This window comes from Nanorana parkeri, unplaced genomic scaffold (assembly GCF_000935625.1).
Source record: "Nanorana parkeri isolate BGI_ZX_2015 unplaced genomic scaffold, ASM93562v1 scaffold131, whole genome shotgun sequence".
Lineage (NCBI taxonomy): Eukaryota > Metazoa > Chordata > Amphibia > Anura > Dicroglossidae > Nanorana > Nanorana parkeri.
The window spans coordinates 951,072-978,247 of record NW_017306399.1 but is presented as its reverse complement, the minus strand read 5'-3'; the positions used below and the strand labels follow the sequence as shown (position 1 = coordinate 978,247).

General features: G+C 43.4%; 1 protein-coding gene across 1 annotated transcript in view; it reads left to right on the top strand.

Annotated features, from left to right (window-relative positions):
• The window catches only part of KANK4 (KN motif and ankyrin repeat domains 4), a 57,494-nt gene that overhangs the window by 7,586 nt on the left and 22,732 nt on the right, over window positions 1-27,176 (top strand). Inside the window, exons 2-5 of the mRNA XM_018553846.1 lie at window positions 5,155-6,816; window positions 12,278-12,398; window positions 18,374-18,571; window positions 25,187-25,274. Coding sequence (XP_018409348.1) covers window positions 5,155-6,816; window positions 12,278-12,398; window positions 18,374-18,571; window positions 25,187-25,274 — 2,069 coding nt within the window. The remainder of the gene's footprint in view (window positions 1-5,154; window positions 6,817-12,277; window positions 12,399-18,373; window positions 18,572-25,186; window positions 25,275-27,176) is intronic.

Below are 27,176 nucleotides of genomic sequence, written 5' to 3'. Positions count from 1 at the left end.
TGAGATGCAATAAATCTCCCATTGGGAACATTGCACTGCACATTTGGAGATTAATATGTATCAGGTAACGACAGTTTATTTGTGGTCCTTCTGGTCAGCATAATAAATTGGGTGTGTCCCAGTGCAGAAGTAAACAAAAAAAAGACTACTTTGTAATAAAGGGGCCAACTAAACTGTTTCTGGACCTTAATTAGAGTGGTGAGAGGTTAGAACCTACTTTGGGTTTTTAATTCTGTACTAGACATATGCAGCTGCAAAAAAATTGTTTTGTTTCGTTTCGGATTTAGTTTATTTCGGATTTCCGAAATCGGGTCCTGTATGTGTTTCGGATCGGATTCGTAATTCGGATTAATAATTCGGACGAATCTCCGAAAATTGGGGTTTTGCGCTGACGGACGAATGTTCGTACACACGTACGTAGCAGAATTAGCACAGTTGACATTTCTGGTTGCTGTGCTCCAGTCTTCACTATTAAAGGGACATTAAAATCCTTTTCTTAATTTTTTGTATCCGTTTAAACGTTGCATGCACAGGAACATGAAGTAATGTTTTGTTTTTATCTTGACATGCTATGAAATCCTCTTTTTGTAGTCATTATCGTTAATTTCTAATTTAGTTTCCATTAGGACGAATATCATACTGAATCCGGAATTTCGGATTCGGATGCTTTCAGGTGAATTCGGACATGGTACATTTCAGAAATTCGGATGCTCTGAATCCACGAATTTCCGAAATGTCGATTCGGAACGAAAAGAAAGGCACAATTCTATTCTGTACCTTCCTCACCTGAATTCTGTACCTTCCTCACCTGCAGCTTCTGGGATTTTTATACCTCACATTCTGGGAGCCCCAATGTTCTTACTATGGTAAGACCATTCCCCCCCCACCCTACTATGATTCTCCTCATTGTTGTATCCACTTTTATACTCATTAAGCCTGGTTCTATAAAATAGACACATTCTCAAGTCAAAAATGGGTTCTTCCTTGTATGGTCTTTTTTTAATCTGACTGATGCAATCTATACCGGAAATCACTAGTTGACCACCTCCAGAATCCTTGCCAACTCCCCCTGTATTTGATCAGGGTGTCTGTCCATGATGCTACTTACTTTTTGGGTGTACCCTACTTGACCACATGGTTCTTTTTGCTTGCAGTCAAGATATTGGCCTCAAGATCCAAGCAATTAATGTGCCCCACCTTGTTTAGTGAGGACTGTGCATGTCACTGTTCCTCTGTTTTTCCTATTAAGACAGTATCCATTGTTAACAATGCACATTGTACCTGGGAGATTATTTTGTTATCTTCCTGCTTTATTTCCCTTGGGGACATATTGTCAGTTCAGAGGATTTAATGAGACTGGGTTACTGGGAGATATATCCTCTTTCACATGTCAACTGAGAAAGTTCCCCATACATTTCTTCTTCTTCCTTCCTGCAATAAAAATGTCATTCCCAGTGTCTTTCCCTACTAGGATTTGTACTCCCACTGTCCTTGTGGAGGATTCCTTTACAGTTTTATGATTTTTACAATAATTTTTCCCTAATAGGTGAAACAGGTTTACTTGATGGCATAAAATCCTTGCATAACCTTTTTGTGTGTTTCCAAAGGTCTTCTCATGCCTTCTGCCCTCATACCCATGTATGCTAGTTTCAGTTTCTTACGGTATACATTTTTCCCCCTACCTTCCACTTCTCATTAGAGGAGTAGTGGTTTATCCAGTCATCTCCTTGTAAAGTTCTCATGGTTACCAATCTTTTTATTTTTCCTTCACTTTATCCATTTGAATTTACTGCTGACAGTGTTCTCATACTTATGAATGTCTATCCGCAAGATTACTTGTCTCACAGGCACCATTTTCTTATTATGAATATCCCTTTCCCAAAGCAAATGGTTTAGGGGTTGGGGATTGCACTCCAGCTGCAGTATGCTGGATTTTTTTTCTTTTGGATGTATTTTGTCTTTCATTATTTCCCTAAAGTTGGCAGGTATTTTAGGCTTAAGCCTTTAGCATTCTACAATTTCTTGTAGTAGCCCACCATAGCTGTTGGTCCAAATAGTTTTTTCTCTTCAGGTAGTTGTTCCACATGTTTTATTTTCTTGTAATAGATAATTAGTTGCCTCTCACATTGTTATTGAGGCCCATTGTGGTTCAGGTAGTAGCTTTTGCCTTACTGTCAAGTACCTGGCTTGGCCTGGAGCACTAGTTGATCCTCCATGCTCCTCCTCCATGCTCCCCCCGGAGAGAGTGGCAAATTCCATATTTGCTTATTTTGAATTCAAGTGTTTATCTCTTCATACACTCCTTGTAGTTTCATTCCAACCGTCCCATCTGTGAGATAGGTCAGTACATCTTGGTCTCCCCTCAGTGCACAGCCTTTGTACGTCACATGTCTAAAAATAAAAAATCCAAAAATAGTCACCAGCACAACAAAGCATATTCTATCAATTTCTCTTTATTGACAAAAGAAAGGTATGTCACAATGTGTAACGACGTTTCGGAAACCATTTCGGTCCCTTCTTCAGGCAAACAGAAGTGAAGTATGTCTAAGAATATATGACATTCCCGTGTCACTCAATAGATGAGAAGGAAAATAAGATTTTTGTATTTATTGTAAAATCTTTTTCCTGAAGTCCTCTGAGGGACACATCCTGCCCCTCTGTGTTTTGTTTTTTTTGTCCTTATGAACTGTTTTCTCACAATACTGAGGCACAACAATTGGGTTGGGTTTTTAAAGAGGTTGGCTTAACGTATTTGTTTCCCAGTGTCTTAACCTCCTGAAGGCAGCAGTTTAACCCACATGTCCGAGCGTATGCTATATTCCTGTGTCCTCAATGGACTTCAAGAAAAATATCTTACAGTAAGTACAAAAATCTTATTATATTGCTGTTTATGTTCTTTTGGAATATTTTAATTTCCTGCCATAGCTCCAGAACTTCATTTCCTGGGGGGCATGACAGGAAATGATGGGAAATCACCCCAAGGGGGACATAGACAGCAGTTATTAGCTATTGGAGAAAGTGGTTCTACAGCTGAAAATATATATATTTCTACTGGAGTCCCACTTTAAGGATAACACCATCCAAAACCAGGTAATATGAGCTGCAGACCCATGCTCCCTACAGTTCACATGAAAGGTCTCCTATTGAGGTCTGGCAGCTCATCCTGTGCTGAAGGGTTGTCAGAGTGGTAAAATCCCTCTACCTGCCCCTCTACACATGCAGACCAGCTAAGCAGTCAGGAAGACCGGTGTAGGACGCTTGAAGTATAGGATCCAAAAAATACAACATGAAGGTAATGCACGTTATAGTCTCATCCAGTGCCGGAGGATTCGTTTGCTTTGGAGAAAAGTTCACGTTTGTTCTTACCTGTGGGTGTCTTCTAGAGGAGTAACTTTTCATGGCCGGGGGGAGGAGGCTGGGGCATTGCGGTGCAAGAGGTTTGCATGTATAGCTTTTGATATGAACATTATGAAATGTACTTTGTCTGAATGACCACGACAAAACGAGAGGGAAACATGTGATGCATGGTTATAACTAAAGATGCTATTGTAATGTTACCATGTGCTCTACTGAATTATGCCCTTTTCCTGAATTATGCCCTTTTCCTGAAGATTTATAGGGGACTTATTAAAATATTACATGACATGAGCAAAATCAACATTACTGTGCAAATTGAAACCATGTATAATTTACTTTTGCTTGCTAAGTACCGTAATCAGCAGTTTTTTCTCATTTTATAGCAGGAAGCCGTATAGATTCAGGGACTCCGATCACTACTCTGGATAAAATTCTTCAATACAATGCACTATATTTTAACTGCAGTCCGAGCCGTGAAAGACACAGCGGAAACATATTACTTTAATTAGAAAACTGCTGTGCGTCAAAACACTTTTTTTTTTTTCTCGGGAAGAAATTCCTTATTAGAACCCATGAGATGCTAAGGGTGTGGAATTAGTGTCCGCCATGCATAACAGCAATAATGTAAATGAGCTAAATTATGTACGGTCTGCTCTTCAGCCCCTTATTAAATCTATTTATCTAATTCTTCTGCACTCCAGCATTTACCGGCCCGCACTGCCTTGATTTACAAAAGTTTGTTAAGCAAATTGCTTATGTAATGTACTATCCCGCTTAACTGCTCAGAAAATGAGCCATCGCGTATTGCTAAAGTTTTTCTTTGTTAACTTATAACTCACAGAAATGGGAACTACTTGTAACATGTGTTTTGGAGTCCAAAAGATATTTATTCCAATCGAAACAGATTGAAAAAAAATGCATCTTAATTCTTTACAAAAATGCATGCTTAATGCCTAACAAGTCCTCACACACCCTGAAGATTCTAGTAACAAGGCTCACATGTGCTGTGAGACGCTATTCGGGGATGATAACTCGGATATGTATTCTGCTCAGGGCTGTACCTATAATGAGGCAGCCGGACGCGATTGCCTCAGGCAGCATCTTATTGGGTCACGTGCCGCCCCTTTTCTTTTAGCAAACCTGTGACACTCTGGCTGGTTTCTCTCCCAGGTCCTGGCAACCAGTTCCATCAATGTGCTAGGAGGGACACTGGACAGAGCCGGAACCAGTAACCTTCCAACCCTTCTGATAATGTCAAACCACAATTGTGCACATTACCAGGGGAGGTTGGAAGGTTTCTGCCAGTACTTCTGGTTTCGGCTCTGTCCAGTGTCTCGCCTAGCTCATTGATGGAACGATGGAACTGGTTGCCAGGACCTGGGAGGGACACCAGCCAGAGCGTCACAGGTTGCTAAAAGCCCCCTTAGTCTAGGGAGGAGGACCCTGGTTCTGCTGTTTTCATTCAGCAATCCTAGAAAATAGGGAAGACATGTAAAAAGGGTGTCAGAATTCTACAGTGTTACAAAACAAAATGGCATTATGCATAGGATCTTTTAACTGCATGTCTACAAACTACACCATTGTAACATGATGATGGAATGGTCAGCACTCTTGCCTTGTAACACTGGGGCCTTGGGTTAGATTGTTACCTGATAACTGCATGCAGTTTTTATTTTCTTGTCTTCCTATTGGACGTCTTGTGGTGCTTTTGTTTCTAACTCCATACCAAAAGGTTAATCAGCTCCTGCCCATTTTTATACTCTGTTAATTCTTTTTTTCTGTCCTTTTCCACTTTAGGAGAAAATGGTTCATCGAAGACGGAGAAGAAAGAAAATCGCATTTCCTATTCTGTGGAGACCCCTTATGGCTTTCACCTGGACCTTGACTTTCTGAAATATGTACATGATATTGAAAGGGGTAATACAATCAAAAGGATACACATCCACAGAAGAGCCAAGCAGTCCAAATTTAGCACTCTTCCTCGAAACTTTAGTGTTCCGGACACTGGTTCACAGGGTTACTCTCAAGCCTCCAGTAATACCTGGTGCCCCAGTAGCTATAGAGCTGGACCCAAGGACAGCGAAATGTTTTCAGGAAGCGAGTCTGCTTTACGTCTGAGATATGTGCATGAGCTGAATTACAGAAGGAGGGATAATATATACGATGCTCACAAAGCCTTGGGAGAGTTGGCCCCAGAAGATTTTAGCAGCTGCAGAGATAGACCCCAATTTGGAAGAGCTTCTAGCCTTCCAGCCAGCTTACCACAAAGCACAACTTCGCCAGACCAATGCCAGTACCTAAGACTGCCACAGTCCACAAGCAGCTTCAGTGAAAGCAGGCTGGAGTTCATGAAAGGCTCCCAACATTCTGATGAGCAGATTGCGGCTGCGTTCAAAAGAATAAAAGAACTTGAAGAACAGTTGAAAACTATTCCTGAACTAAAACAAACAATATTTGTACTGGAGGAAGAAAATAATAAATTACATTCTCAACTTGTTAATGTCAGAGAGGAGCAGGAGGCTGTGAAATTGACCATTTCTGAAAGCAAAGCCAAAGCTGAGGACATTGGGAATGGACTACATGAAGCCCATGATCAGTCAAGCGTCAACGATTTAAATAACTCTCTGTGTTCAGGTGCTAATCAACAAATTGCAGAATTGACCGAACAACTGGACGACCGTAGCAGAGAGGTGCAAAATCTCAGGGTGCTGGTGGAGAAACAGAGCAATGAATTGAAGGCAAAGGATGTATATATTGCAGATCTGACGAGGATGATGGGAACAATGGAAGAAGCTAGAAGACAATCCGTAGACAGACAGCACAAAGATGCATCGGTGAACACGGAGGAAATCCAAACTGTCAAGAAGGAAAGTTTAGACAAAAACACCTATGCCAATATTTCAGTTATGACTCAGTCGGTGGGATGTGGTGTACTACCTGCAGATCTAGATCAACCTCCAGATGAGAGGAAAGATGGTAATGAGGTGTGTGAGCATGCTGTAGAAACATCGGGCCCATTGACTGATAGGAAGATACTGATGGATCAGGAGGTTGTTGGATGTGATATTGAAAAAGAGAAAGTTACAAATACTGGTGCCATGGAAAGTGAAATAGTGCATGAGATGGTGGACTCCCAAACCCATCTGGTTCAAATGTGTGACAACAGTGCCTGTGGATACGAAGTTCTGGTCGATAATAAACATTGCTCGGTTGATGTTCAACCTTCCACAGAGGCTTCCATTGGACATTATGTAAAACGGATACAGGATCTTCTGCAGGAGCAATGGACGTGTCTGGAGATTGGATATCCAGACCTGGCCAGTGCCATAAAGCAGCCTGCTTCCAAACTCAGTTCCATCCAGAATCAGCTGGTCAATTCCCTTAATCTGTTGTCATCTGTTTATTCTGCTCAGGGAGCACCAGCAAAAGAGACTGAGAAGACAGAAAGCCAACTAGGAGGTGAGCAAGAGGCAGCTAAAAGCTTCATTAAACTGTAATACATTGTTATTATGATTATTATTATTATTTAGATTTTTATCAAATGTTTCCTTTTTCTTTCAACAGTTGATTCTAGATACACAGAAGGTTCTGTAACACACACACAATTTTTACAGTGTCCTTTAGGCTAGGTTCACACCTAAGCGATTAAGCTAGTGAGCTGTTTTGGTTTTGCTTTGAAAACCGTGCGGTTGTCGTGCTGTTTTCAATGCATAGAGATGTCTATGGGACCCAAACTGCACGACAACCCCCCGAATATAGCTCCTGCACCTTTTTGCGCGACAGGCGATTTCGTCTGCGCGACAAACCGCAAAGGTGTGAACAGCCTCCTTTGACTTCAATGCAAATCTGTGTTTTGGGCGATATCGCACGACTCAATCCGTCTTGCACCCATGTCTTTTTAATCTTCTTTTGGCTAAGCAATATTTAAGATCCTTCAATTATTAGGGATGCACCGATATCGTTTTTTCGGTATCGAGTACCGATATATTTTTTGGCGATACCAAATAACAATACCGGAAGTCCCATTAAGGAAGCCAGGTGACATGTAATGACTCGCCACCTTGCTTCCCAATTAGCAGGGAAGCCGTCTCCATGCTCCCTCATCACCAGGTGATGAGACAGCATGGAGCTGGCTTTCTGGCCAATCAGGAAGCCGGCCGCAATGTAATGATGCGTTGCCCGACTTCCTGATTGGTTGAGAAGCTGGGCAATCAGGAAGCCGGGAAACGCGTTATTACACGCTGCCCGGCTTCCTGATTGGCCGGGAAGCTGGCTGCATGCTCCCTCGTCACCAGGTGACGAAGGAGCATGCAGCCGGCTTTCCGGCCAATCAGAAAGCTTGCTGCCTGGCTTCCTGATACAGAAAGCCCAAGTATCGGGCCAGGCATCGGAGCATTTGGGTGAGTACGAATACTCGGCATCGGCACCGATACTAGTATTGGTATTGGTGCATCCCTACAAATTATCATTCAGAAAAACTTCTAGTAGACCTTTTGGGAAGCAAATTCCCTGAAGTACATTCTTGGATATTGTTTGGGCAGAATAGAAAACGTGGTCACATGATGACCGTGGTCACATGATGACCATGATTCTGGCTGTGTGTGCGATCATGATGGAATTATTTGTTTACCCACATTATAATCCATAATGTAAGCACGAATGTAAATTGTAAGCAACAATGTAAGTTGCCTGGGCCATTTGAATTCGGCCACAGGTATGTGAATGTGGTGAGTTATTTTGCTCTAGGTCTGGCGCTAGAGCTTGTGAGTTAACATGGGTAGGCCTGTGCTTACATGTATGTTTCTACTTCCTGTTAGGGGAATGGAAAATGCATATAAGGGTTCTGTGGAACCTTCTGTGCATTGACTCATTCTGCTTAAGTGTTAAATACAACTCGGAACAGAAGTGCTTCTATGAGTACTTGCTAAGGGTATTCATTTAAGTATAACTCAGCCGCTAAAGCTTATTTCTGTTTAAAGGAAAGAGCTAGATTTTCATATTTCACCTACTGAGAGGCAGTCTGAAAAACGATATAGCAGTGAGAGTGGGAAATCGATGTATGAAACAGGTAACCCCAGGAAACATTGCAAATTTGCAAAACTCTGTTAACCATAATTCTAGCTTTATCTAGTGCTCCCACAATCTCTTGCAAGCAAATAAAGTAAATGTATTCCGGCTCATTCTGTATTAGTGGGATCAGTATGCTGTAGCTCAAATAATAAAAGAACAAAGTATGTGGTGTACCTAGAGTATTTGACACCCAAGGCATATCATTTAACGACATATTAGACTGGTCGTCAATAGAAAAGGAGAACCTTACATTGGTGGTCAGTGGAGAAGGATCACCTAACACCAGTGGTCAGTGGAGAAGGATCACCTTACACCGGTGGTCAGTGGAGAAGGATCACCTAACACCAGTGGTCAGTGGAGAAGGATCACCTAACACCAGTGGTCAGTGGAGAAGGATCACCTTACATCGGTGGTCAGTGGAGAAGGATCACCTAACACCAGTGGCCAGTGGAGAAGGATCACCTAACACCAGTGGTCAGTGGAATTGGTGCCCTCTGAGTTTATAGTCAGTGAAAAAAAGGGTTCACATACATTGGGGGTCAGTGGGAAGAATGCCATTCCAAGACCTGGAAAAAGAACATCTGAAAGATGAGAGGCTTCACTAGTCCCACACCACTGGGTCTTCTGAAGGACATCTGCTGTGTAACTATGCAGGCACAATTATGCAGGAGGTCAAGCTGTCAGTGGTTAAGGAATCCCTAGCCTCTCCAAGAGGAACTGTAGGGTTCACTGAACCCTGGTTGAGAAAGGCTGGTCTAGAGAGTACATCTGGGTGCTAGTGCAGGGCTGATCTGGGGCCTCACAAATAAAATGAATCGGAGTTGAGGATGTTCATAGTGTTTGTGGCTGCTCAGAGATTCCTATAGGGAAAGATGTTCCCAAAAAAACAAGTTTGCCAGAGAAGTTTAAAGGACGGTCTGTATAATGTATACATTTAATTATAGGATGACCATTGTGTGTCCATTGTGTGCATGTCCATGGTGTACATTTCAATGATATGTTTTTAAAGTTTAATAGAAGTGCATCTTTAAGCAGAAGTCCCTTTCTAAAGCGTAAAATCCCTTTAACAAACCAATCTTGTGGCCATGTGTTCATGAAATTTACCAAGGAGAATGATGAATCCTTTGCAAGGTTATCCTGTTTCTATCATCATTACATGCAAAACGATAAATTCTTATGAATTTGTCCCAGATGGAGTTTTAGCCAATCTCCTCCCATAAATCCTTCCTGACAGGTCAATGGCTAGAGTTGTTTGTTAAATATTTCCTTCCTGGAAGTTTCACATTTTGAGGGAGTTGTGTTACATACATCAGGCCTGAGCAGATAAGCCAGGCATGCCTGTGTGTTTAAAGCAAACATCACTGTAATGATTCAAACTATAAATTACACTGTGACCCGAAGGACTGCTGAACTAAAGCTGGCCCTTATGTAAGACTGCTGAACCTGACTGGCCCAAAATTAGCCACGCCACCCTTTAAGGGTTATAATCATACAAATAACAATTAGGCATCTATGTTGTGTTCTTCCCATACACACATTCATTATCTTCAGATTAGGTCTAAAGTAATCAAATTGCCTGGTAATCACCACTAAAAGCAGACCTGCAATAAAAAAGTATTCAACATGACAATCTTTGGCCACTCAGCTGTGTATAGTAAAATAAAAATGTCAAATATTACCTGTGTCAACGAGCTTGGCCTAGCCCTTGATTGAATTAGCATGGAATTATGAGAACGTCCTGCCTGGTTCCATTGGATAGATATCTGCCAGTGTGGTGATCCAACATGTCCGCAATCACTCCTACTAGCCAGGGCAGGAGAGAACCTTCAGTCCAATCTCATTGTGATCCACCATGTCTGCAAGCACTCCTACCTAGCCAGGGCAGGAGTGAACCTTTGGTCCAATCTCACTGTGATCCACCATGTCCGCAATCACTCCTACTAGCCAGGGCAGGAGAGAACCTTCAGTCCAATCTCACTGTGATCCACCATGTCTGCAATCACTCCTACCTAGCCAGGGCAGGAGGCACCCTTCATTCCAATCTCACTGTGATCCACCATGTCCGCAATCACTGCTACCTAGCCAGGGCAGAAGGGACCCTTCAGTCCAATCTCAATGTGATCCACCATGTCTGCAATCACTCCTACCTAGCCAGGGCAGTAGGGACCCTTCATTCAAATCTCACTGTGATCCACCATGTCTGCAATCACTGCTACCTTACCAGGGCAGGAGGGACCCTTCAGTCCAATCTCACTGTGATCCACCATGTCCGCAATCACTCCTACCTAGCCAGTTCAGGAGGGAACCTTCAGTCCAATCTCATTGTAATCCACCATGTCCGCAATCACTCCTACCTAGCCAGGGCAAGAGGGAACCTTCAGTCCAATCTCACTGTGATCCACCATGTCTGCAAGCACTCCTACCTAGCTAGGGCAGGAGGGAACCTTCAGTCCAATCCCACTGAAGTCTCACCAGATTTCAGAGTCAAAATAAGCAAATAAATGAGTTATGTCCATGTTTTATGGACATTCAAGTGTGGAAGCCTCAAAAGCTTAATTTAATTAGGGAATGCATGGTGTGCAGAGACTGTAGCAACCATGTTATATAGTTATATTGTAAAGCGCTACGCGCACAAACTGGTGGCGCTATATCAATCCTTTATAATAATAATAATTATAGAAAGCTGAAATGGGTAGACATTACTTAGAAACAAGTGGTTTTGTATGTGATAGTCATCAGTTGTTTAAAGCCCACCTGAACCTTCAGCATAATTCAGCTAAATACATTCCAGGGGCATTAAAAAAAAGTGTTCACATTTTTACATTTAGTTTTCTTTCGAAAAACAGCCATAGCCTAAGTTGAAATGTCTGTCCCATGCCATTATGCTGCACAGAAGTACCCTTGGCAGAAGCCGTGGTCGTTTTACAGATGTCTGACACGTTCCCCTGCTGAGTCAAAGCTGGAGCTCTCAATCAACAGGGAGCATGAGCTTTACTGATTGCTGAACTGTGTCTCGGATTCAGCAGGGGTGTTCAATTTGGATCCTTGACAAGGTCAGCAAGAGTTTTTGGAAGCCAAAAGGGTGATTAATCATCTTGTGTAATGCCAGAATTATAAAATAGGATGTTATTGCTAATTCGGGATTTTTTTTTTTTGTATGTCTATGGAAGGTCCTCAACCTGAATGAGAAAAGTCATGGTTGTTGTTCAGGGAACTTGAGTGAAAGAGCTGCCTGACAAGGACTCCAAGAATTTGTGGGAAATGGCTAGTATGACTCCCTGCTAGCGTGAATTCGGAATATAGTTACGGGGATTGAGTTGACTTGCCCTTTAACTTGGTTTTGGTTTGAGTAAGTTAAGCTTTAACTCGGTTTTGGTTTGAGTAAGCTCTTCATGTAGAAGAGGAAGGGATGCCATGCTTTCCTGGGACACTGGCCAGCCAGACAAAAGTTTGGTTAACGAGTTCCTCATGCTATGGGCCTTGGTATATATAATAATTATCTTCTTCCTCTGTTATGCAACAATTAAATAATCTTAATTATGTCATGAAAATGAAAGTCATTACACCCACCCAGTGCACGAGAAATCTGCCTGGAGCACTCTGTGTCCTCTCATGTTATGCGAAGTCTGACAAATGTCATCCCCAGCTGTGCAGAAACGGAACTAGCACTTGCCAGCAACTTCCTTTTAGAGATGAAAATCACAAAAGATGATGTAAAATCAACTGTTCCTTTTTTATTTTGCTTAACCAGGATGAATTTAGGAAAATCTTAATGGCCCATTTCAGATATCCATCACTAAGTAATTAACCTTAATTATGTCCTAATGAATTTCTACCGCTCTTTGTACAGAAACGTCCCCCATAAATAGCCTGAAGTCCATTATGAAGAAGAAGACTAATAGTGGACGTTCGAGTTCAGGCAGCGAAGCTCGAGCTAAGAAGAATCTCCAGTTTGTTGGGGTCAATGGTGGGTAAGCATCAGATCGGAGACTCACAGTGATACTTTTGTTTCTATGAATTGCTTTCTAGGCATAAGCCAAGTAGAAAAACTGAACGTTTCCTGAGATGATGGCTAGACCAGGACGACCCTTTTTACAAGTCCATGCTTCTATTCTACCTTTCTCTATTTTATTTCAAGAGATTTCCCTTCACTTCCTTTCTTGTAGACACAACCGGAAGCAAGAGCAAATCTCTTCACGGTGAGGAATATCTCCTGTTAAACAGTTGTTACCAGAACGGGTGTCCCTACTGAATGATTTCCACTCTATTTCTGTTCTGTTAGCAAGTCAAAAGTTTATATTTTCCCAAATAGAGAGGGTGTTAGGATGCACCAAGACCGATACTAGTATCGGTGCCGATACCGAGTATTTGGGGGTTCCACTTCCCCTATACCCGAACTTTCGGTCAGAGGGAGATTTCCTCTGACTGGCAGTGCCACGAGGGAACATGGAGCCGGCTTCCCAGGCAATCAGGAAGCTGGGCGGCGGGTAATGATTTGCCGCCCGGCTTCCTGATTGGCTGGGAAACCGGCTCCATGCTGTTTGACCGCCTTGATACTTATTGGTGAGGAAGCCGGCTTCCCAGCTAATCAGCATGGAGCCGGTTTCCCGGCCAATCAGGAAGTCGGGTAATGACTCGCCACCTAGCTTCTTGATTGCCGGGAAGCCGGCTCCATGCTGATTGTCCGGAAAGCTGGCTTCCCAGCCAAATAGCATGGAGCCGGCCAAACAGCATGAAGCCGGTTACCCGGGCAATCAAGAAACTAGGTGGCAAGTCATTACTCACCGCCCGACTTCCTGATTGCCCGGAAAGCCGGCTCCATGCTAGTGGAAGTAGCGGTATCGGTACCCAGTATCTGTAAGTACCAAAATATAAATATTGGTACTCGTACTCAATACCAAAAACGCTATTGGTGCATCCCTAACCAGTATTGGTGCATTTAATGCTTCCTTACTCTTTCAAAACTATATATGTACGATGTGCACAGGAAATTAGACTAAAAGGGAATTTTGCTTGCACATGATTGGATGACTGAAGTGAACACAGCTTCAGCTCATTCACAAAGCTAAAGGAACATTTGCCGTACTCTAGTCTTTTAATGAAATTAACCGCAACGGAGAACAAAACAGCTGATGCTGAACTCCAGGCACATATAAAATACACAAATGAAGGCAGCTCTCTATCCAGCAATACATCATTACATTAATTTTTTTACCTAAAAGCAATGTAGGTACCTGAAATTGATTTGGTATCAGTCTCCTGCTACTCATACTAGGAGAGGGAAAAGCAGCACAAGGAGCCAATCAATTCTGCTGCAGTGCTCATGTGTTAGCAAGGAACATCTGGTAGGCGGAGAGGGCAGAGTGACAGAGAGATGACCCCATCGGCCTGCTGCTTTTCCTTTCACATCTAATCACATGTCGGGGGAAGGACTAGACCTGTAAATGTTACTAATCTGCAGCAGAGAAAAAAATCAGGTCTCCTGTTCTGATAGACAGGGCTGTGCTGTGGGACAGAGCTGAATACACCTTAGAACTGGATGGATGGAAACGCATATCAGATAAAACAGATCCCATATATGTATTTCATCCGTGTATTTAGCTTTTAGCCTGGGGTTCAGCTATGAGGGAGGATGTAAGGGGGTTTACTCTTCAGCTTTCTTCAAACCTGCAGATATAACATTTTAGCAGAGGAAACCTGAACCAGCGCACGGGCCACCAATGTACAGACTTGCAGACTTTAGAGGTACAAAATTTCAACCACGAACAAAACAATTCTTTATTTATCTAACTCTAATTGGGGGGAAAGGGGAACAGATTGTCTTTAGTGAATACATTCATGATTTTCTTTGTCTGTTATATTTACTTTTTGTTTTGTTTGTAGTTCTAAAAATATGTTTCTGATGACATGACTTCCAGCTAAAGGACTTTGAGATATTGTCCAGAGTCATCTGTTAATGAGCTGACCCTCCTGGTCTAATTAAATCCTGAACTCTTGCTGTGTTCTGTACTTTAAACTAATTGTGATAAATGGTGGGCATTATGGATTCTGTGACCCTTGTTGGAATTCAATCTGAAACATTTGAATGCATTATGTGAACGTATCTGCCACAGGCTGCTCTATCGATTTTAGGGGATGTCCACTTTGTAGGCCGGTAGCATTACTAGGCTCAGGCCTTCTATCATGGAGACTTGCTGTCACGATCTGGGATAAGGCTCGGAGTCCAGTAGCTGAAACAGCAGGCGAATTCGTGGTATAACAGGCCGGGTTCGGTACACAAGCAGACGGTAGTATTGTAGGAGCAGGCAGAAGTTGTAATACACATCACTTCTGCATTCACAGCCCGGACGGGGATCAGCAAGGAGCTGATCTCCCGTCCTCCTCCTCCTGACGCCCTCGGAGCCGGTCCCGGGATCCAAGATGGGGCAGCGGATCCCGGGAATCAAGGTGAGGGGTCAGGGGGGGAAAACCGGAAGCGCCGACCGGGCGCTTGCCGCGAACGAGCACATATAGGCGATCGGCGGGCTATGGACCCGCTGATCGCCTATATGTGAAACACCCGGTAACGGGTGTGTGCATTGATCGGGTCTTTTCCGCCCGTGCGTGCCCGCTAGGGGGCGCGCGCGAGCAGAAAAAAATTTGCCGTCTGGAGACGGCAACCCGCAGATGCTGCAGTGCCGTCCGTCCGTTTTTTTACTACGGGCGGACGGCAAGAGGTTAAATAGGAGGTTCAAGGGAGGAGCAAGGAGTTCAGAGTTCAGCAGAAACTAGGTTTACCTGAGGATTACACAGGAGATCAGGCAAGGAGCTATCCAAGGTGGCCCAGCAGGTAGAACCTCTGCCAGCTACAGCAGAGGCCCCGGGTTCAGATCTGGTTCCTGACACTTGCCTTGGAATGGGGGAGCCTGCAACTGCTTCCACCAGAAAATCTGGGCAAACTAGTCCCAGCTCTCCCACTCCACTCCTTCACTGCTGCCCCTACATTGAATTTTGTTAAACTTGCCCAGTATTTAAATATATTGAAGGGGATTTATCAAAACTTGAGCAGACAAAATATGGAGCAGCTGTACATGGCAACCAATCAGCTTCTCTCTTTCATTTTCAAATCCTGACTGAACAAACTGCAGAAAGAAGCTGATTGGTTGCAATGTATAGCTGCTCCAGATTTTGTCTGCTCCAGTTTTGATAAATTCCCCCCATTGTATTAAACAGATCTGTTCTCTTGTCCATTCAGGGCAAAGTGACAGGTTTACTTGATGCACAATCTCTTTTTCACAAGTCCTCAATCTCTTTTTCTGCAGCCTCGGCACTCAATGGACAGGAAGCTATCAGTACAGAAGCTTCCTGTTCATTCACTATCTGGAGATAGTAAATATTTACTATGAAACCAGTCATGAGTGGACAGGAAGCCTCTGTACCGAGCTGCTTCTTGTTCATTCATAAAGAGAGCAGATAGTAAATATTTACTATGTTCATAAATGAGCAGGAAGTGATGTATAACACTTCCTGTTCATTCATAACTGGGGACATAGTAATCACTATGTCCTCAGTTATTTATAAACACTGTGTGATCAGCAATGATTGCTTAGTGTTTGTGTTCTGCTCGCCATCCTTTCCTGACTGCTCCGCCCCCCCACCTATCGCCAAAGCTGAGCTCTCCTGCCTGCACCGCCCTGCTTGGCCTCCTGACAGCATCTCTCCTCCCTGCTGGGCGCTGGTAGCTGGATCAGCTATGTGTCCCCTCCGATCCGCGCTGCCTCTGCCAACAGAGACGGGGGAGAACAGCGGGGATTTAAGGGGACATTGACCAAAGCTTGCAGCCGGCGCCCAGTGGGGAGGAGAGAAGCTGGGGATGCACTGCATTTTCTGCTTTTATTATTTGTACTATCGACATTTTATTATTATTATTATTATACAGGATTTATATAGCGCCAATAGTTTGCGCAGCGCTTTACAATATAAGGAAGACATTAAAATCACAATACAAACCAAGACAAGATGGTAAGGACGGCCCTGCCCGTGAGGGCTTACAATCTAAAAGGCCATTTTGCCCATAGTACCATTTATGGCCAAAATGTTTTGGCGGCTAAAATTTCAGTGCATCCCTAGAGAAAACCCCACTTTATGTTTATGTTTTCCTATTCACACAGCATACCTATTGGTAATTCAAATACCAATATTTTTTACCGTTTAGATGTTTCTTTGGGCAATTGCAAAAGTGAGTCTGTCCCCATAAAAGACTGGGGGCACACTGAGAATCCCATTATTAACATACAATGCAGAAGCCAAAGGAAATCAATCCAAAGTGAGTTAAATCCCCTCTTAGACAGTTGTCACCAGTTCCTATTGGAAGATTTCCCCTCTTTTCCTATTCTACCAATAATTGTAACATTTTGGGATTTCCATTACTTTCTGTCACAGTGTCAATGGTCACCAAGGTGAATGTCCCCAGGGGTGACACAGACAGCAATTAAAACCTGCCAGGAGTTCTAACCACTTTATATAGAGTGGTGAGGAGGTAGAACTATTGTAAGGTTATTATATTTATAGATTCTCCGGGTTTGATTTACTTAAGGCAAATTAGGCTGTTGGCTCTGCAAGAGAATTTGTACTTTGCAAGGGAATTGTACTTTGCAAGGGAATTTTCTCTTGGCGTAGTGATGGAGATGAAGCTCTGCTGCCTTTCATTATCCAGTCATGTGCATGCAAAGATACTATTTTTTTTTGCTTGCATGCGATTGGATGTTCTTTGCAAAGTGAATTTTCACCACATTCACCAAGGGAAACTTCCCTTGCAAAGTGAACAGCCCTTTAGTAAATTAACACCACTCTCTCTGTTTGTCCTGCTGACCATTGTTACCAAGACTGAAAGTGAGAGAAAATCCTTCATTACCCCCAGAACAGCTATAGAAGGTAAATCCTCTAATGGGAACACGTGTTCTGGTGACTGCTGTTACCTGACTTTGGAGACATTTCGACTCACTTCCCGTTGTATCTACAGGACATGGGTTGGCACTAGGGATGCACCGATACCGGTATTTTGGTAGCCAGTACGAGTACCTATAATTTTTTTCTGGTACTCGCCGATACCAATTACCGAGTACCGGAAGTCCCATCCAGGAAGCCAGATGGCGTGTAAAGACTGCCACCCGGCTTCCCGATTAACAAGAAAGCGGTTCCATGCTTCTCGTCACCATGTGACGAGAAAGCATGGAGCCGGCTTGCAGGCTCCATGCTTTCACGCGGCGCACTGCTTCCTGATTGACGAGAGAGTATGGAGCCGCTTCCCAGCCAATCAGGAAACCGGGCAGCGTGTAATGACGTGCTGCGCAGCTTCCTGATACAGGAAGTACCGGGCTAGGCATAGGAAGCATTTTACTCGCCCAAATACTTGGTATTGGCACCGATATCAATACTAGTATCAATACTAGCAAAAAAAGAAAAATAAGTTTGGCTTTAGATATACTTTAACATCAGAAAGCTGAGAGGAGGAGGGAATTCTGGACACTGGTCCTTTTTCTGACACTGGAGATAATTATTCAGGATGTCCGCACCCATTGTGTAATACAATGTGACATTAATCTGGACACTGGCAGACATTTACTTTGCGTCATTACTGATCTACTTCATTGCCAAAAGTTGATTTTAAAGGGGATGCATTGCCTCTAAAAGAAATACAGAGAGAACATATATTGTATCTTATAAATATTGTTTATAAGATCATAATATAAAAAGGAAGTTCATTGTCAATGCTGATGAATACTTACATGTCTTAATACAGTTTCCTAATTCGTTATACATTGAATTATGTGGTTCTTTTTTGCCAGTCACTTCTGCAACACGGCTGAGTTGTGTGCTTTGTTTTGTTCTATCATTTTTTTTTCTTTCTAGTTTTAGTGCCATGCTTTCTATCACTTTGACTTTTAATCCGCTATATTGCCTTTAGCTATGAAACGACATCAAGTGAGGATTCCAGCTCCTCAGAGGAATATGGAGGTGGCGATGTGGAGAAGGCTGAAATATCAACACAAGATGCTGAAAATAATCAGATAGTCGATCTGGTTATTGCCGAAACAAGAGACAGAGAGGAAGAGTTACAGGCTTCCCCAGAGCCAGCAGGATCAGAGACCCAACAGCAGAGCAGGTACAATCTATGCTAAGGAATGCGTTCTCTGAAGCTTCCAGGGAAGGACTGGGTTAGGTCCTGAGATTCAGGGGGACATCCCATTCCGCCCGGACCGATACATATATATTATGTTAAACTGGTGTCTCTAAGAGACACCTCCTTAAAAATAGCAGTGTACTTCCTGTGCCTAGGCACTCCTGTGTCTTGAGCCTCATAGTTGCATATCTGCATATGTAATTATGGCTCCTGTATGAGGTTAAAGAATATAGCTGGCTAGTGTAGCTTCTCCTATATCAGACCCCGTTCCTGTACAGGTAGCTGGTTGCCCTCAGGACTTACTACACAATGCTATTTTCTCTAGCTAGGTAGCACAGGTGGCCAATCAAATTTAGACTAGAGTACCTGTGGTACAAGGAGATACAGATGTCTGCAGAGCATGGGTTGTTCTGGTGCCCCGGCAGGAACCTAATCAAGTGGACATGCAGAAAGGTCAGTTCAAGTAGCAGGCAGAGACGTGGTCAAAAACTAGCAAGTGGTTAGTCCAAGCATCGGGCAGAGATGTGGTCAGTAAACAGGCCAGGTCCAGTGCAGGCAGCAGGCAGAGACAGCAGGCAAAGGGTCAGTCCAAGTGGGAAGCAAAGATGTGGTCAATAAGCTGGCAAATGCTCAGTCCAGGTGGCATGCAGAAGAGGTGATCAGTAACAAGCAGGGGTCAAGCTGGGCAGCAGGCGTGGTCAAAATACAGGCAATGGGAGCTAGTGAGGCGCACAGGAAGACAAGCGTAGAGCACTGGGCTAGTGAGATTTTGTAAGGGATCGGCGTATTGCGTTCCATCTGGAACGCAACGCCAGAGCCGAACACCGCAGATCGTGGGTTGCGTTCCAGCTTGGAACGCAACGTACGCGATGACGTCATACGGCTCCTCCCACCTAGCGGCTTGAGAACGCTTATTAACCTCGAGGGAGCTCTGCACGTCGTTCCCGCTCATCTCGGGAACCTCACTCTGTATGCTCGAACCTCGCTGGCTACTCGGGACTATTCTGCCACACCAACTCAACCGCAAGTATCAGTCACCTCAGTGACTGCATTAAGCTGGACTGTCATTTCCTTCATATATGAACTGCTGATACAAACTGCTATATGTGAAATACCTCAACTTACCATATGCAATGCTTCACCCTCATAAGATCCTATTGCAAGTGAAATGTGTGACATGCATAACACTGCTGTAAGGACTGTAACACTGTTTACCGGGAAAAGAGGATCTAGTTAAACTTACACAGCTGCATTGACTTCCCAATAAGACTGTGAACCACCACGCTCATAGAATCACGAGTCCACAACCATTAAGCAGCTGTCTCTCGGCACAACTAAAATACCACCTCCACCTATAGAGGGTATAGCACCGTGCAGTTAACATATACACAGAATAGGGATCAGGTGTATGATGTTAGGATCCCAAACTCTCTGTATTTAAGATTGAGAGAGTTGGAAAACGTTGACAACGTTTTCCATCGTCGATTTTAATCGACTTAATCGAATAACTGTTGCAGCTCTATAAAAAACCTCACCCTCATTCCTGGGTCTCGTGTACCTGTACATGCAACACTCTTCCGCAGTTGAGATCCTAGCAACCCAACTCGGTGCATTACAGATTTAAATCAGGTGCCGATTGAAGGTTGGACCTATCAAGGCAAGATGGTAGGAGTAGGCAGAAGGTATTACCTGAAAAGAGGATGCCAAAAGGCTGAGCTGTGGCCATACTGCCAGAATGCAGGAGACTGTAGCAAAAGAGGATCAAGGAGCAGGAGCCCGAGGTGCAGCCTTGCTGCCTGGACAAGTCAGTGGCAAGTGTGGCAAGACTTAAGTCACAGAGGAGCTATGGAAAGTCTTTACACAATGTGAGATCATCTAAGACACTGCAGCCTCTGACTGCTAATTTCATCAGATTTGGAGTGAGATTTGGCAAAGTCACTACTGTGTTGCTCACTGTTCTCTTGCTGGGTAAGTAAGTCCATAATGGGGAAAAGATCAGCTGCAGGGAGACCACAGGCAATGGTGGTAACTAGCCCTTTGTCCACTTCTTGCCTTTTTTTTTTGGCACATTTTTCCACAGTTCAGGTCCTCTTTAAAGCAATCCTTTTATCAAATATTAATTAAGATATGTCATTAGTGTTGCTGGAAGAATACAGAAAGACTAATAGCCACCAACGCAGAAGGGAGAACCAACCTTAAAATATGTCCAGAGGCCTAGGCCTTCACATAAGCAGCACTGAATAGATGATGGAACAGACAGTCCTTTTTTTATAGCCGTTTTCCAAAGCAGAGAGGATGGGGAGCAGGAAGAGACAGGTGTCCTAAATAAAAGGCTCAATACAATATGCCTACTTCAAATACATGTTACAGTAACATTTGAGATGCTGATAGGAGGTGAAAATCCAACAGGGGGTACAACAAGATGGCGCCCTAACTGACCTCTCATGTCAGGTTTTCATCAGTGGAGCCTGTAGGCACACAGCCTTTGCCGCCACTGTGCTACGATCACGTCTTTTACACAGAACTGTGGAGGATATGATGATCAGAACTTGTGAAACATCTGTGATACTCCAAATGTTGCTCAACAGTTAATTCTCCAGAACGCTGAAGACCGACAGTGCAGCACTTTGATTTCCTTTTTTTTTTTTAAATGTTCTAATTTCACAGCCCTCCAATCAGCATTCACCCAAAAATGCACCGGGGCTTAGGGATGATTGCATTTCACAGTGCTCTGACCCCCAGCTGCCAAATATTTTAGCATTTCAGAATTGGGTTAGGTTCCAAAATCTCTTCTGAATGGAACTTTTCTTTGTCTTCAAGTTTCAGAAGAAGTCTTGTTGTTCTTGTAAAGCCATTAACTGACATTTCAGTCCACGGCCGTATTTATTCCACTTTTTCTGCTTTTGCATAATCATTTCCAGATGTCATCTTTTTCATGAAGCTAAGCAGGGATGGACTTGAAAATAATTTATAAACTTTACTACCTCATTGTCAAATGTTTCCAAAATCATGTTAGAAATGCTCAAAAACATTAACTTTGTAGCAGTCAGACAGCATGTGAATATTGAGCTGTGTATCTCTCTCTCTCTCTCTCTCTCTCTCTCTCTCTCTCTCTCCTCCCCCCTCCACTCCTCTCTCTCTCTCTCACACACACTATCTCTCTCTCTATAACTCTCTCTCTCTATATATATATATACAGGTGAAACTCGAATAATTAGAATATTGTGCAAAGTTCATTTATTTCACTAATGCAACTTAAAAGGTGAAACTAATATATGAGATAGACTCATTACATGCAAAGCAAGTTCTCACACTCTCACTCTCACACTATCCCTCTCTCTATAACTCTCTCTATAACTTTCTCTCTGTGCCTATATCTCTCTCTCTCTCTCTCTCTCTCTCTCTCTCTCTTTCCTTAAAGCCCAACTCTGAGCTTCACCCCAGTCTCTTCTGTCCCGATAAGCCCTCTGCTGCTATGCTATGCTCTATTTTGTTTTATACTTATGATTTTTAGAAACAGAGGGGGAACATTTAAAGGGGAAAAAAATAGCCCTGAGTTAGGCTTTAAACACAAGGACATTGTTTCATGTTATGTGGTAAATGCTTCTCTAAAGTGCATCCGTTTTATTTAGCATTTACCAAGCTTTTGAACAGCTTTGTTGAAGCCTTCAAAGCTCCCTCCAACTGGGAGTGTTGAATACAAATCTTAATAGGAATGCTGAGCAGGTAAGGTGCGCTCCTTGGGAGTTAAACAGCTAAAGACACAGTTTAAAGAGAACCAGTCACCAGTGGATATAATTTGAATCTCCATTCAGCACTGGGCTGACATTTCTGCTCTTACAGGGAGAGAATACAAGTGATTAGCAACACACTTATTCCTGAGATTTAGGGCTTCATTATGGTAACAATGTATAGCGGGAACCCTTTCACTAAAAATCCCATCAGGATTCAGCTTTGCATGCTGATATGAAATCATCTCACATTCATTAGTTAAACAAACATATTTTGCTTTTACTTACAGGTACTGTTTTTCCACTTCCCTCTTGGGCATTAGTGATACAATGTGCCCAAGCGTTGCATCCTTACCATTACCATTGCATCCATTACTAAACATTTCTAAAGGCGTATTTATTGTCATTTCAAAGATAAGGGTGAAGGTCTGCTTTAAGAGTAGACATTCAGATTCTGTCAAATGTCCATTGGGTCCCTTTACAGGCTAAGTTTACTTTTCAGAACATGTTTCATGTTACACCCATATTTAGGGTGTAACATGGAACATGTTCACATCCCCAACACGCAGTTATCGCCCGTCAGAAACTGGCAGCATTTGAAGAAGTAAACAAACCCTGCGCAATGATCGTTCAGCATTTGATTATACATACGTGGGATTTTCTAGTGAGTGGCAATTGCAGCTGATCCATGTGATGAAACTTATAGACTTGCCTTGCGGTAGCGCCGGGCCTGCCGAACCAGGGACCCCCAGTGCTGCAAGGCAGAAGCGCTATCCACTACACCACTGTGATGACCCCATTGTGTGGAAATGCAATTCTGCCCAGTCTTCTGTATTTGTTTACTATTGAAGTACTGGATGGGTGTGATCTTTGCACCAAAACGCCCAGTCCAGCAGGGTTTGCTGTCTTTTCCCCTTAAAATGAGGAAAACTGCCAGTTACGGCCCACTAAGTTGTATTTTGGAATCTGTCAGTGATACATTTCAAATACCAATGGTACTATTCACCGAAGGGAATTTTCTGTTACTGCAACTTGGATGTAGTGTTAGGAAAACAGAACTGTACGAAGATAAGTTGCAGTTTGCAGAAGCAAATGAATATTTGATATATATACTGTATAAATATACAGAATATACAGTACTGTGCAAAAGCATCAGGCTGCTGTGCTGTAATGCTGTAAAGTAAGAATGTCTCTGAAATAAAAGTGATAATAGTTTATTTTTATCAATCAACAAAATGGAAAGTAAAGGAAGGGAAGAGAAATCCAAATCCAATCAATATTTGGGGTGACCCCCCCCCCTTGCCTTTTTCTAGGTACACTTGCACACAGGTGTTGAAGGAACTCGGCAGGTAGGTTGTTCTGGGTACATCTTGGATAACTGAGCACAGATCTTCTGTGGATTTCGGCTTCCTCAAATCCTTCTCTCTCTTCATGTAATCCCAGACAGACTCCATGGTGTTGGGATCCGGGCTCTGTGGGGGCCCAACCATCACTTCCAGGACTCCTTGTTCTTCTTTACGCTGAATATAGTTCTCAATGACATTGGCTGTATGTTTGGGGCCCTTGTCCTGCTGCAGAATACATTTGGGGCCAATCACATGCCTCCCTGATGTTATGGCATGATAGATAAGTATCTGCTTGTATTTCTCAGCATTGATCCTGACCAAATCTCCACCTCCATTGGCAGAAATGCAGCCCCAGACTTGCAGGGAATCTCCACCATGCTTCACTGTTGCTGACACTCATTATTGTACCGCTCTCCCGCCCTTCACCGAACAAACTCCACTACAGCCAAATATTTCACATATTGACTCATCAGTCCAGAGCACCTGCTGCCATATTTCTGCACCCAAGTTCCTATGTTTTCATGCATAGTTGAGTCGCGTAGCCTTGTTTCCGGGTCGGAGGTATGGCTTTTTGGCGGCACATTAAACCAAGGACAAGGACTACACCCTGAGAAGGGAAATCCTAACCCACCACACTACTTTGGGAGTCATCCTCAACCAACCAGATAGGAGAAGTGGATCATGCCTGCATAACGTGTCTTGAATTAACCACTTTAGTCTCCATAGGAAGCCAGTTTGACATATTGACAACGCAGGAGCAGAGCCCTGTCCCCCTGTAACAGGAACAGCCTGAACAACGGCCTTTATGGCAGGATCACCAGGTTGTTATTTTATGAAAGCTGAGGATTTAAAGGAGAACTATGGGGTTAAGGCTTTTCCCCATAGTTCTCCTAGGGTAACGGGAGGACACAAACAAGCGTCCTCCTATCACCCTAGGCTCCGTATACCGCGAGCTGCTGCTCATGGTATACTGAGACGCCGCAGCTGAATCGGGGGGGGGGGAATCCAGCCCCTCCCCTGTCATGGCAGAGAGCCGTGACAGGATCGAGAGGTGAGCGAACGCCGGTATGTGATCTACTGAGCCGACCTGTGACAGTCTCATTGTCACAGGTCAGCTAGAACTATGAGGGGAGTGAAAAGCACCCCCCCTCATAGTTCTCCTTTAATAACAGTGTAAATGACTTTGAAATTACAATAATATGTTCAAGTGTATATGACATTTTTGTGATTGGGGTTACATCTACTTCAAACACTTACACATATTAACAATGTAACTTATGTCATTGGGGCTGGGGAATTTTTGTGTTTTGTATTGTTGTAAGCCTTCCCATTGTGCTCCCTGCTATAAAGGCTGGTTATGGATTCATGCATGTACCACTTTTTTCTAGTTTAACTTATGTCATTTACCTTTTTTGTTTTATGAATATGTATCCATGTGCATCCTAAAGTGTCCTAAAGTATCATGCGCCTTCAGAAGCCGAATACTGATGTCACGTTGTATGTTTCGTCTTCTCTTCTAGGTGTTCGGTGGGTGATGCATTCCGCAGTGAATGTCAGATCCTGTGCAGCCATCTCTCAGAACTGAGGACCACCACAGATAATAAACTGGTACGCACCCCGACACCCATCCCCCCCCCCTTGCTCCCCTTCATTCAGTCTCATAGACTTTATTCCTCTCGCCCCCGGCTAGAGATCACAGCACTATGTAACCATTCGATTTTTAATTAAAAAGCGCTGTGTTGGCTGCTTGTGTTGCTGGCTCGTTAGTAGAATTTGTAATATAATTAATCTCAGAAGGCTACAAACTTCCTGCTCTTGCAGAAGGACAGAAATACCGAAGGGCTAATAGTAGAGGGCTTGGCACCGCACAGTCACAATACACCTCCGATTGCGCTTGCTGCAGGGCAGCTAAATCCGGTTGCGTTGGTTAATTGTATTTTCCACATCATGAAGATCGCAGTGTTGTCAGGTAGACTGAGAGAGAGTAAAAAATACTGTTTTCATTATTTTGATGCTGCTTTTGCTGAGCACACTCCTGACTTCTGACTTCTATTAAAAAAAGTGAATGTAAAATTCTCACTCTTGCAGTGGGGCTACCCCCGTAATGCAAGGGTTAAGAGATTGTTTTGCTGCGGGGGCTAAAAAAAAGCAGATATCCTCGGTCCCATGGTGGGCAGCTCGCACCGCTCCGGCTGTGGAATGTCCCTCTGTGTCCTCACATCTAAAGCAAGTCAATGAACTTACATAAGACGTGATGACATCAGCGGCGCTTATATCGCCAGAGCCTGGAGAAGAAAAGGATGCAGAGATCAGTCTAGCAGCCAGGCAGGACCGAGGATCAGGTATATTACAGTATATATATGGTGTGTGTGTGTGTATATATATATATATATATATATACTGTATATATTACACACAGACACACATCTGTACAGCTTTAGGTGTCCTAGTAGGGGAGTTACCTGCTTACTTCAGGAAAACTTCAGAAAGTGATGGAAGATTTGTATAGCTGCCACTTGACCAGGAGTAACACGCATTAATGTGACAGCAGTCAAAGGTGGGATGTCAGGGGATATTTCCTCTCACTTCCTGTTGTGTCGCTAAGACAGGAAGTAAGGGGTAATATTGCTGGGGGGCATACTGTAGAAGGCAAAAAAAAAAACTGACAGAAGTTCTAACTCTTCCCTACTCTATCCCTACTTGACATATGTATCTAGAAAGTAAAAGGATTTGTAACATCCCGGCACATCCTCTCCTGACATCAGCATTGTAATAGGAATACATAGTAGAGGTGTTTTTGATAATACAATCAAAGCTTACAGGAAAAATCCCTTTTATGTAGTGAGCACTGCCTTCCGTCTGCCCATCACTTCCAACAACCTCCTGGATTCCCAGTGTGCTTTGCATCTCTTTCCCTGCCGCTTGATGTGATGCAATCGACAAATTCTCATGACTACATCTCCCATCATGCATTTCTTCCAGCAAGCAATGATAATGTTACATTGTTCAGATGTTGAGTTATAGTTTGGAAGGCCGGCTCTGTGTGAGTGGTGACACTAGGAAGGTCATCTTCACTGGGCTGAGTGACATGGTGTCAGTGCATCGAGGAAGTCCATCCTGTGGGCATCTTTAATAAGTAAGTTTACAGTCTTCTAGATGGATCTGGTTATTAGGAGTGGGATAGAATCTATAGAAACACAGATCTATTCTTACTTTTTGACCGCAGATGCCCTTTAAAAGAGTGTCGGGCTAGTTAATGATCAGTTGGGACGCATTTCAATCCTCCCATCTCCTGAGGTCTGTAAATGAAAAGCCTCTCCTGACCTCTTTCACTTATTTCCCTTTTCAGAAGAAATGATGTAACCGGTCGGGCAGTTCATGTGATTAGCAGGGAGAGTTCCTATTAATAGCACTTTCATGCTGGTACTACTCATTATATTTATAATGGAGACTGAAGTGCAGTCATCTGCGCAGTAATCTTGTAAGTCACACTGAGAATCGCGGTCTCCC